Below are 12160 nucleotides of genomic sequence, written 5' to 3'. Positions count from 1 at the left end.
GTTGGCATGTGTCCTGATTAAGCTTTTGTTGCGTTCTGGTTACCGTATGTCTGTGTGTTATTAAGGATTTCTCTTTTGCATACCCAGGCATTTACGAGTCACACCTCTAAGAGTGTTATATGCAATGTCTTGCAAAAGCATTCAGTGATGTGTGTGTTTTTAACATTTTTAGTATAAAAATCCTAGAGGTTTCTTTGTGGAGCGTTCCTTCACTGCAGATCTTTTGGAGTGTGTCTCTACTAGCTTTGCAGGTCTAGACACTGAAGGTGTTGCCCATTCTTTCTCAGAAAGGGCTAAACTTCAGAAAGCCTAAAGAGTTCAAAGAGTGGCTGTATTTACTCTGAGAAATGCAGCCGCTGTGTGTTATTAAGGATTTCTCTCTGAGAATACATTACAACTTACCAAACAGGTGATTTTTGAAGTATAGATGATGATTAGGCTCACTGAATGTTGTTGTTTTTTTTTCCTCAGAATTCTGTGAAAAAAGTTTGATTCATGACTTTTTTGACAGGATTTTGACTTGAATATAGATGGTGAACTGGAAGCAACCAGATTCAATGACAGAGATGTGAGTTGTGCAGGAGGAAAACTAACTTTGTGGAGGAACATGTTCGATTTAAGTGATTGTATACACGGTCGAACAGGTCCTGGAAGATGCTATTTTGTTTTTTTGTTGTTTTTTATTTTCAGTGGCCTTAACCTTTTTTAACCAATTGTTACAACTAGATTTTATTTTGAAGGATTAGAGTTAAATGGGGGAGGGTGTAGATAAATGCACACCAAACTCTACAAAAAACTTAATTATTTATCCTCCCAGATCACAAGTATGAGCCACTTTGTTTTGGTCTGTCATAAATTCCCAATAAAATACAATGAAGTTTGAGGCTATTCAAGGAACATCGATACTTTTGCAAGGCAATGCAATATAATAATATCACTGACAGCATATATGCCAGAAAATATTATGTTGAGCTGTTTAGTCAGACAAGTTCTAATTTGGGATACCTTACTTTTTCTCTTTCCTTTCTAGGAGGAGAATTAGTGTTGCCTATTATAACAGTGGATTCCCTTGAGCCCCCATCTATCGCCACTCGTTACCCTGTAATCCCTCCTCCTCCCACCCTCCTCTCCCCTCTTGAAACCACCAAAGAGTCCCTGATCCTCCCTCCTCATCCCTCCTGCCCCCCGGACCAGGAGGACTGTGGTGACCCTGTGGAAGTCTCGGCCTTCGGCTCAGGGGAGATGACGGAATCCGATGATGAGGACTTTTACAATAATAACTCCCCCATGGTCACTGACAGGACAGTCCTTCCTCCACCTCCCGCCGTTGGTGAGGGTGGAGTTCAGAAATCCCGCCCTTTACCTCCTTTTGTTCCCACAACCAATCCTGACCAGCTCCACATTCCCGCAGGCAAAATGAACACCCGCGACCAGGTGCTCCTGCCCCCTGCTCCTCCATCCTCCCGTAACACACCAGGACTAACGTACCCCCCCAATTTTCCCCATGTGCCCACAGCCAATCCCACAGCCTCTGATGAAAAGAACCAACCAGGCGCCGTAGAAGTCATCAGGGAGTCCAGTAGCACAACAGGGATGGTGGTCGGCATCGTGGCTGCTGCTGCTCTCTGCATCCTCATCCTCCTCTATGCCATGTACAAGTACCGCAACCGGGATGAAGGCTCCTACCCAGCAGACCAGGGTCACACTTTTGCCAACAATTCCACCGTGGAGGGCAACGGAGCAGTGGTTAAAGACAAAAGCACAGCCACCGCCTCTGTGGCAAAGGCCATCACAAAGGGCAAAAAGAACAAAGACAAGGAATACTATGTCTGAAAGAGAAGGAGAATAGGCAACCGTGGACTGAGACTGGAGGATGAGAGAGGATGCTGTTTTCCTTTTTGGGTTTTTTGGTTTTGTTTTTTGCAACCTGAATCCATCAGGTATCTGAAAAACTTCCCAGACTGCAAGGAAACATTCACTCGAAGCGAATAGATATTGGTTTCCCTACAGTCAAGGATGCCCAGTTCCCCAGCAGTGCTATATTCCCCGTCAATGACACAAGATCTAACACATCATCTGTGTCAAAATGGACACTGTATTCACCATCTCTTTGTTGGTGTACGATTTTTATTTCATGTTTTTAACTTAGCTAGAAAAGAGAACATCCACTTAGGCTTTGTACATAGCATGGATATGGTACTGTGAAGAAAGTGCTGAGAACATCCAGTTTCTTTGGACTTCTTTATAATTCTCTATCCTGAGTCTCAATGTCCCCATTATGATACATGAGGCAGAACAGGCCAGTTATTGAATTTTTATGGTATATGAGCAGCAAGCGCCCCGGCAGTCATCCCGAGCGCACTCGAAGAGAAAGCCCTTTTCACTTGGAGAAGACATCACATCGGCAGCCTTCGTGTTATGTTATGTGTTTCCTTTTTTCTTTTTTTTTAACTACCCCGATCGCTCTGCGTACATCCGTCCTCATGAGATGGGATTATTTTCACTGATGGATACTTGTACTGTAAATGAGCCAGGACATCTAGCTCTGTCTAAAAGTGGTCATGAAATCACTATTCATACCTCTACACAGCAGTCCTCGAATGTTTCAGTCAGATGAATCTGAGGAATTGTGTGATATAATGAGGCGATAATGGTGAACATGTGAAGGTATTCCTCTACAAGCACTGCTTGTATGTACTGTACATATAGAGGTTAGCGGACTGACCAGGATGTGATCTCATCCAGGACTGTTGGTCCAGCTCCCACCATTGATTCCATCACCACATCCAAACTGTTGCAGTTCGATGGAGCTTTGAGAAGTGCAGAATCCCACTTTTGAAGAGCGTTTTGGAGAAAGGCCGGCTCACTAACAACCTTTTATTTCCTCTATGCTGTCATTGGGAATTTAAAAAGCACACTGAAAATGGAAGCGTAGCTCTGAGACATAAGATAATCCTTGTAAAGCAGCCAAAAGTATTGATTTTTGTTTTCTATCAGTTATCCAAAAGACTATTCTGTGGGATGAATAATTAAATTTGTGAACTGTAATATTTCTCTGATATTTCGATGTATCTTGTTACCACTCTTCTTAACACACCACATTTTAGATTGCTTTCTACTTTAATCCGGACAAAAAAATAATAAAAGAAGCACACTCTCCTCTGATAGCTGCAAATATGTCATTGTTTTTATTCCCATTGTTTGCCATTCAGGTTATGCAGAGGAAACAGAAGGATGGAACCAATCAATGTTTTATTTTGTTGTGCTTTTTATATGTGCTGAATCTCAGTGAATCTGATGATAACTTTTTGTTTTCAGTTATCTGCTCATGCTGTGTGATTTCTTTTTTTTTTTTATGAAAGTGCCATTTAATGTGAGCTGCTCAGTGCTCAGAAAATATACCATTCCTCACTCATTGCTATTGTATAGTGTTCATGTGAAATGGATCTTAATATGTGTACAGAACGTGGATAAAGATGAAAATACACTTGATTATATACTTTGTACACACCTGTGTCATGTGATGCTTCTCTGTGACTTAAAACTGTTTACTGACATTGCAGCTGATTCAGTTCATAAAATGAAATTCATATTATGATTGCTTCCAGTTAACTTAAACCCAAAATTCACTTTGTCAAAAAATAAGTAATACAAAAATGTTAGTCCAGTTCACAGTACTGGATCATGTTTTCTCCAAACCTTTGAACATTTTTTTGTACTTTCTTTTTCCACTTTATCTTCTAGTTATAATATACCTATTATAACTGCATACAGCCAACTTCTACAGCAATTACTTTTTGTTGGTTACTCTCCTTTGTCAACTGGGAGCATTTTTGTACTAAGAAAATGTTTACATTGATCTGACGTAGATTTCACGTTGAATTTGGGTTTTTAATTAGCTGCAAACTAAGATAATAACAATTTTAGAAATACACATTTAAAAATACATCAATCAGGGTCTAATGAATCTATAATATGAAATCTTTGCTCTTTGTATTTAATTACTGATTTGATCTAACCTTATAATGGTATTCTAACTTACCAACATGCACTTGTGTGTTGCAAACATTCACAAAGAAACTCACAAAGTTATCATGTTAGTAAAACACAAGGTAAGACCAAATGCAGAAAAGATTCCAGGTATTAGTAAATGAAGATGAGAATCAGGTTTTGAAATGTGAGTTGAAATTCATAGCCCAGGGCACAACTCTGGATGACACAAGTGCTTGGACGAAAAAAAATTACTTGCCAATTGTTCCCCAACATCTTATTTCCATGTCATGTCAATTAGGAATAGGCACTCCCCTGTTTATTTCAAATGGCTCAAGAGTCTGGAGTCTTGAATCAAGATTTTTTGTTTGGGGCTAAACAAGAAGGCAATGTCTGCTTTTTTCAGGAAGTCTGAAAACTGATCAAAATGTAAATTATAGCTGTGTAGTTAAAAAGGAATGTGTTCTGCAAAATCAACTTTTTTGAGCATCATATCATGTTATAATATTCCCTCATCAAAAACATACCTGGTGAGTTGTTTTGATTCTTTCATTCATGTTTGAGAAATCCTCAAATTGGAACAACTTCTCAGTTCAACACTCCAAAGAACTGTCTCCTGAAGAGACGGGGGCCAATTTCTGCATCATGGCATAAAATGTTGCCATGTTGCAAAGTTAAATTTCTCTAAAGTTGTTTATATATATATATATATATATATGTATATATATATATAGCAATTTTATCACAACTGAAGGTAACATATTTATGTGATTGTGGTACAAAATGGCATTATGTTCCTGGAAGATGCATAAGTCCCTCCTCCCTTCCATCAGCATTTTCCTGATGCCTTCTTGGCATCAGGAAAATTGTTGTCTATGTTCAACAACACGTTGCAGCAATAATCCAGCTTCTCAGAAGATGCAGAGACAGAAACATCAAGAACATGGATACATGGAACATCAAAAGCATAAGAAATACCAAGGTCTCAAAAAGAAAGTATAGAAGTTGTAACACAATAAGAGTGACTTCAATTAGATTGGTTCTTTTTATCAATCTAAGGTTGTTCCGATGCCAATAAAGCATCAAGAAGCTTCTTTATATATACTCATTGAACTATTTACTAGGCACACCTGTTCTTTTCTTTATTAGCACAGATAGTGATTCGGCCAATCACATGGCAGTAACTATATGCATTTAAGCATCTATAGAAGGTTAAGATGTCTTATTAAAGTTTAAACTGCTTAGATCTTCATGCACAACAATAACTATAGTTTATATAGTAAGGTCTAAAAAAATTAATATCCAGTAAATGGCAATTGTGTGAATGAGAAACCATTTTAGATGTGGTGTAATGGAGTGGGAGATATTATTGTGGTGCTTAGTACCAGTTAGACTAAAGTTTTACATGTAGAGTCAACAAATCTGCAGAAACCATGTGGCAGCATCACACCAAAATCTCAGAAATGTTTTCTACACCTTGTTAAGTACTTGTCACAAAGAATTCAAGAAACCCTGAACCAAATGATAAGATAAGATAAGATAAGATAAGATAGATAAGATAAGATTTATTTGTCATTGTCATCAACAGATCACAACGAGATTGAGATTTGCTCGACTCGAGTTAAGATGCAGGTTATGTGTATATACATAATATACAAAGATAAAGAAATAAATAATACAAAATGAGAAATAAATAGACATCAGAAGATGGTTGCAGCGCCTAGAGGTGTCGCAACAGAATTTACATTTATAACAAAGTTGTGTCAAGAGCAGAAGTTCTTATGCCTTTGAATTTAGTGCCATGATTGCCATCGGGTAAAATCTGTTTTTTAGGCGATTTGTCCTGGTTTTTATTGTTCTGTATCTCTTGCCTGATGGCAGCAGCTGGAAGAGACCATGGCCAGGGTGTGAAGAGTCATTTAAAATGTCCAAAACTTTCTTGTGGAGCCTGGAAGTGTAAATCTGTTCCATAGTGGGGAGGGGCAGCCTATGGTTCTCTCTGCTGCCCTAACAACCCTAACAAATGGTGGTGAACCTTATACTAATAAGATGTATCAAGTAAAGTAGACTGTGAATACATTTATAAGGTGAACAATGAGGGCCGTGTCATGGGCAACATTTATGCAAGAACCAATGCAAGTGACCTTACATTTGAAACTGAATATCCTTTGTATTTAACTTGACTGTTTTCTTTTGTAATTACTATTTAATGCTACTGCAGATTAAATACTTACTGATTTAATCTGCAAGGGTCACACTATACAAACAAGAAATGTTAACATGAAGAAACAGCTTTTTATACAAATCACAGTTCAAGAAAAGTGTGCATTACACTTAAGTTTCATCATCATTTTCTCGCTCATCCTTTGCTCTTTCCCGGTCTCTCTTCTTTGGAGGCAGTATAATTCTGTAGGGACAGTAACTCCCGCATATCAAACATTCATCATGGAACAAAAGATTTTTTTTTTTGGTTGAAACAGAATGTCTTTATCTTGATTTGTCTAATTTAGCACTATTAAGTCTAAATATGACAAAGCCTTAAGCCAACTGACTCCTTTGTCTGGGATGATGAATCACTGCACAATGTGATAGAATCAGGACTCAATCATGTTTCCACAAGTACGAAGACGACCCAGATGGCCAATTCTTTCAGGGTGATAGAGGAGAAGCGCAACACATTACACTCCGTTTAACTGAGCCAGTTCATGTATAGCTGCTAGATTTGTTCAGGTTTGGGCAGCATGAATGGCACCCCGTGGATTTAACTACATTTGATTTTGTAGAGCTCCATAAGTCTGTTTCTTGTTCAAGCACCTTCATCCAATGTGCTTGGTTCTACTCTGGGGAGTGATTTGAATCACAATTGGATCAATGTTATTTCCGTGGACCTCAGGAAAAGCCATTTTTGTCACCTTGGGACCTTATATTAGAGCAGCCAACACAACCATCTACCATACCAGCACATAGTCATTTCATAATTTCAGGCTACTAAGTATAGAGGAAGATTGTAAAGAGCGTCCAAGTAAAGAGGAAAATAACAATTTTAAAAAATGAACATAGTAAAAAATAAAACTGTGGTCAGTTACCTTCTGTGAAATCCCCGGAGAACTGCTCTAATGGAATCATGAATAGACTGTTCCCTGGTTAAATAATGATTTCTAATAATAATAAAACAAATAGTATAGTATAATAGTATAGACACTGGCACATTGCTAATTAGGTGACAAATTAAATCTAAAATTGGCTTGCTTGATTTAGCATAAAAGCTGGCCAGCAGCTTTATGTTATAATGTAATTGTGAACTTTAGTAAGCTATTGAAAATGACATAGATGTCAGAGGATGTCAGGACATCAAAGCATGACAGTAAATACATTTTTATTAATAGTTAGAGATTAAAAGTACCTACTAATAGTCTAATTATAAATCTACCCAAACATAATAAGAATACAGCTTTTTTAAACTTAAATTTCAAACATAAGATTCTTTTTTTTTTTTACAAGACTGGTATATGGAGCTAAATTATGTTCAAATGTTTTGTTTAGTTTTTCAAATTGACAAGCCATTTTTGGTTTAGTTAGAGTCTACCGTGCTGGTAGGCTCTTCCGGGTAACCACTGGACTCCACTGCAGTTCACAATAATTTAGTTGCAAGTGGAATAAATGAAAAAATGAATTATAGTAATGGATGAATCCATAGGAAAGAATTACTTCCCAGTCAGTAGAGACGCTGGTTTATTGGTTGCTTCATTAAATTGCATGATATTAAATAGCTAAGAAGGCAAATTGAGGTTTCTAGATGCCTCTGGCTGCATATAATCTTTATAGTAGGAATAAGAAGGTTGCATACTAAGTGAGTCATAAATGAAGCCATGGCAAAAGTAAAATACTGTATGTCCAATGTAATACTTTTGATGAAAATAGCATTGCCTCTCAATGTCTGAGGAAGAACTGCATGCTGTTGTATGCTCCATACTTGTGTAGTTGGACCCCCCCTGCTGAGATGAAGAGGAACTGTCCACTGTGCACACATTTCTTTCTAGGACTGAGGCAATAGCTGCCTGTTTTAAAGCAGCCATCAATTTTCCAAAGGTTTATCACTAAAGACAAGAATTTAGAACGGCTGTTTTCCAAGCCAGCGGGGGTCACTTGTCCCGTCAGTCCCTTTGTGCTGAGACGGAAAAGAATAGTCCTTCAGGCTGCAGAGGTGTGGTGTCACTGTAGGTCTGGTGCAGGTGAGGACTGATCTGTGCTGACAGAAGGTATCAAACTGGGGTAGCTAAAGGACACAATAAGCCACTCCTGAGAATTGCAGAGATGTCACAAGGTTAATTTGACAAAACGGCTCCAGCAGCAAAAGCAGATTACAGCTGTCTAACCAAGCACTGGTCCTGCAAGAAATGTTTTTAAAGTGATTTAGGATTATTTTTTCTATATTTTCCAAGATATAAATAAATATGCGGGTTGCAAATGCATGTGCAATGCATTGCAAAATATTCAAACTCTTTAAACCTTTCTAGATTGTATTAAATACCGTAATGTATTTCGAAGGAAACCCACTGCAGGAAGTAACATATAATTGAGATTATACGTTATCTCGATTATACGTAATGTAGGTAGGACATTTACCTACCTGCAAATGTCCTACTTACATTTGCAGGTAGGACAAACTGTTGACTGGACAGATTTTGATCATGCACTTCACAGATCAGGACATTAAGGAAGACTCCTGAAGAGAGCTAAGTAGTCCTAAACTTTACCAAAAGCAATGTGGAGACACAGCAAACATGTGAAAGATGAAGGTGGTCAGGTCAGATTACCTTCGAAATCTAACCATTTTGCACAAATGCAAAATCCCTATGTGAGCTCAGCATCCACCCAGTTAAACATGTTGATGGCAGCATCATGCTGTGGAGATACCTTTCTTCAGATGGAATAGTGAAGCTTGACGGTGAGCAAGACAGAGGTAACTTTGAGGCATTAGTGAAAATGCATGTATGTATATAGATAGATAGATAGATAGATAGATAGATAGATAGATAGATAGATAGATAGATAGATAGATAGATAGATAGATAGATAGATAGATAGATAGATGGATGGATGGATGGATGGATGGATGGATGAATAGATTTTTTAAAAAGGTTTTGTTGGCTCTAGTGGCCTTTATTTGAAAGTAAAATGTCCCAAATAAAAAAAGATGCCCCAGTCAGACTTTAAGCGGACAGATTTCACTTCGTGACGTTGACATTTACTTAGCCAATCGGGACCATGGGAACGTCTCCGTGTGCGTACTTACGTACGTGCGTGCGTGTGTCAGCTAGCTGTTAGCTGGGGCTAACAGGACCTCGGTGTGCCTGACCTGTAACAGTCCCACACAGACTTCGTTTATGCCAGGAAACAGCTGTCGTTCGTGTACAGAGGGGTTCACTGTTCTTGTTTTATGTCTGTCAATGTTTAACACCAAAGAGGATGACGGACTATGAGGAAAACCAAGATAAATTAACCAGCCCCAATAGAACAGCGAAGCTCCAGGTAATCTACAGTTGGACTGCCGTCTCCTGCTAGCTGCATCCTGAGGAGGAAAGCTCTGAGATTTTACAAGGACTGGATGCGGAAGGAGGATATGAGGCGAGCTCAACAGCTAATGCTAACTGTAAGCTATGTTTGGGTCCAGACTCGGAAAGCTGTTTACTGTGAGCAGTTATTTGAAACTGTCCTCCTAACCTGAGTTTACATCATCCACCAGCGGATAGCTTCGGTCTGTCTTGTTAGTTTAAAAAACGTTACATTCACCTTTCATATGGTATGCGGCCTAGCATTAGCCGGTACCTAACGTTAAGAATTCGGATGTTAAACGCTGGCCATCGATTTTTCAGACTTGTAGCAATTTTATTCTTTGTATCGTAAGTGTTTGCAGAGGCTAATCCACGCTGGTGGCTCAATGCGTCTACGACGTATATCATTTAGAAAAGCAAAGCGATTCCATAAAGCTAGGCTAAAGTGTCTGCTAGCCTGCTAATGCAAATCTAAAACTTAATCTCGCTTGCATAGCCCTGGCCTACCTCTAACATTTTGAAGTTTTAAGCTCAGTCTTTTGAAATTGGAAAGATGTTTTGGTCATGTCACGTACCCTCCCATAATGGCGTAAATGGGTGTACTTCGGAATATTGTGGTCAATGGGTGCTTAAAATAATTTTCTTGCTTCAGCTTGGCTACTGTTTGAATAATAAATACTTAATTACGTGTGTAAAATAAAACGAACGAAAGACACATTCATAGTCAAAACATGTGAATAACAAAGTACTATAACAATGAGTTATACAGAGTACTGTGGCGTTTGGCTTTCCCCTAAATGCATTGCTAAAACAATATCAATCACAGAAACAGATCAACTGTCAAGTGACTATCTTTCATTTGTCTTTCAGATGAATGCCATTTCACACTTTCAGTGGGATGTCAAAGTGCCAAAAGATCAAACAGCTGAACACCCAGCAGCATTGGTATAGAAAGGGCACAAGAATATGCAAGGACTTTCAACCTCCACTGAGATCTATAAATATCCACGATACAGAACTGTTGTCCTCAACAAACCAGCCTTGGTCACCATGCTGTCTATGTTGGAAGTGCCATCATAGAGAGAAGATACCGTGCCTCAATCTGCTGCACGGTTTTTTGAGCTCCAGGCTCGGAGGAAGCTTTCCAGCTTTTGTCTAACCCTAAACAGTGGAGATGGGCTCCCAAGCTCTACAGATTTTGCGGCAGGGTGTGTGGGCTTCACTCACAGGAGGCTGGTATGTGGACCCCCATCAGAGCACATTCTCCAACTGCATCCACCTGTACCTGTGGATCTTTCTCCTGGTTTTCCCCTTTCTTCTGTACATGGTAAGACCACAGTTATAATGGCAGCTACGTTGACAGAATCATTCTTCTACAAATAATGTCTTGTTGACCTCAGTTTTTCTTTATTTGATGTGGCAACCTGGCATGAAATCAACACAAAAATTGTCAGTCAGAACTTTTCATGCACTCAACATGGCAATGATGTCAAAGTAATTTTAGATAGATTTGAATTGTTCTTTACCTCAGGGAGGAGTAGTTGTACATATTCAAGGTTTTAAAAAATGTTGAGTGTAAGAAATGTGAATTTATTGTGGATTTTCTATATCTCGCACTTGGACTGAAATTTTCATAGATGATAAATGTATATCTCTGGCAACAAGGGAGGATTGCTTAAGATCGATTTTCTCCTACAACACATTTAACAAATTTTAAGGCTCTAAATAAGAATGAGTTTTAACTCACGTTTTGATGAGTAACCCCACTTAATAAAATTCCTCATAAATATTGTTGTTTCTGTCAATACAATATGTTATGTCTTATTTAAAATTGTTAGTGGGATTTTAGAAAATAGCTTCTGCTACTTTGTGTATAAACCCAAAAAGGTGTTTACTTAGATTCTTCCAGCTGTAGCCAGATTCATGTGAGTCTTATTGTGTTTTTATCCTACTTTAACCTCGGGAGGGTTTAGATAAGAATGAAACACTCCTCCATTTTCAGTGTTTCAAAGGTTTTGAAGGTCTTTAATGTCTTAATGCTGAGCCAGAAATGTTGGTTCCCAAACTCCCTGTGAGAAACTTTTTGATAACCCAGGTATAATTAGGGAGTGACTCTCTGTCTAGAACAATTGGAACAGATCAGGCTGTACGGACACTGGGGGAGGGGAGACCTTAAAATTCATCCTTAATTTCTTCTTAGATGAATGGTGGATTTTTTTCATTCTTTGTTTCTTTTGCCTATTTATATTTATGTAGTTTAAATACAAATGTTCCTTTTATAACTTATTTGGGGTTGGACAAATCTGGAGTTTTCAAAGATTGAGATAAATGTTCCTAAACAAGATGCAGAGCAACTTAATCAATAAAACCCTGGCATAATTCTGGCTGGATGTTTGAACAAATTGTATAGCCAAGTTAAATTGGTCAGTTTCTTGGCACAGAAATCAAACCCACTTTTAATCAGAGTTCATCAATTGTATAATAAGTTATTAGGGTGGAGGTCAGGCCTTCTTCCAGAAGCTTAATGTTCTCCTGCTTTATCTACTGCAAGACCAGTATAGATGTGTTTTGGGGTTCATTATCCAAGTTTGAACTATCTGAGCTACACTATCACC

The 12160-nt window shown here is 38.4% G+C and overlaps 2 protein-coding genes across 11 annotated transcripts in view; both read left to right on the top strand.

The window, feature by feature from the left end:
* nrxn2a (neurexin 2a) overlaps nt 1-3506 on the top strand; it is a 173955-nt gene extending 170449 nt beyond the window's left edge. For all 7 annotated transcript variants that reach the window (XM_028032454.1, XM_028032456.1, XM_028032453.1 and 4 more), the window contains one exon: nt 1031-3506. In XM_028032454.1, coding sequence (XP_027888255.1) covers nt 1031-1833 — 803 coding nt within the window. In that variant the 3' untranslated portion in view covers nt 1834-3506. The remainder of the gene's footprint in view (nt 1-1030) is intronic.
* The window catches only part of LOC114153728 (pecanex-like protein 3), a 39864-nt gene that overhangs the window by 4298 nt on the left and 23406 nt on the right, over nt 1-12160 (top strand). For 2 of the 4 annotated variants that reach the window (XM_028032450.1, XM_028032446.1), the window contains exons 1-2: nt 9299-9643; nt 10416-10872. In XM_028032450.1, the coding sequence (XP_027888251.1) occupies nt 10720-10872 (153 nt within the window). In that variant the 5' untranslated portion in view covers nt 9299-9643; nt 10416-10719. Of the gene's footprint in view, nt 1-9298; nt 9644-10415; nt 10873-12160 lie in introns of those variants that run through there. The other 2 variants (XM_028032447.1, XM_028032449.1) reach the window with 2 other exon arrangements.

This window comes from Xiphophorus couchianus, chromosome 11 (genome assembly GCF_001444195.1).
Source record: "Xiphophorus couchianus chromosome 11, X_couchianus-1.0, whole genome shotgun sequence".
NCBI classification, from domain to species: domain Eukaryota; kingdom Metazoa; phylum Chordata; class Actinopteri; order Cyprinodontiformes; family Poeciliidae; genus Xiphophorus; species Xiphophorus couchianus.
Note: the sequence above shows the minus strand (reverse complement) of the source record. Positions and strands in the feature narration are given on the sequence as shown.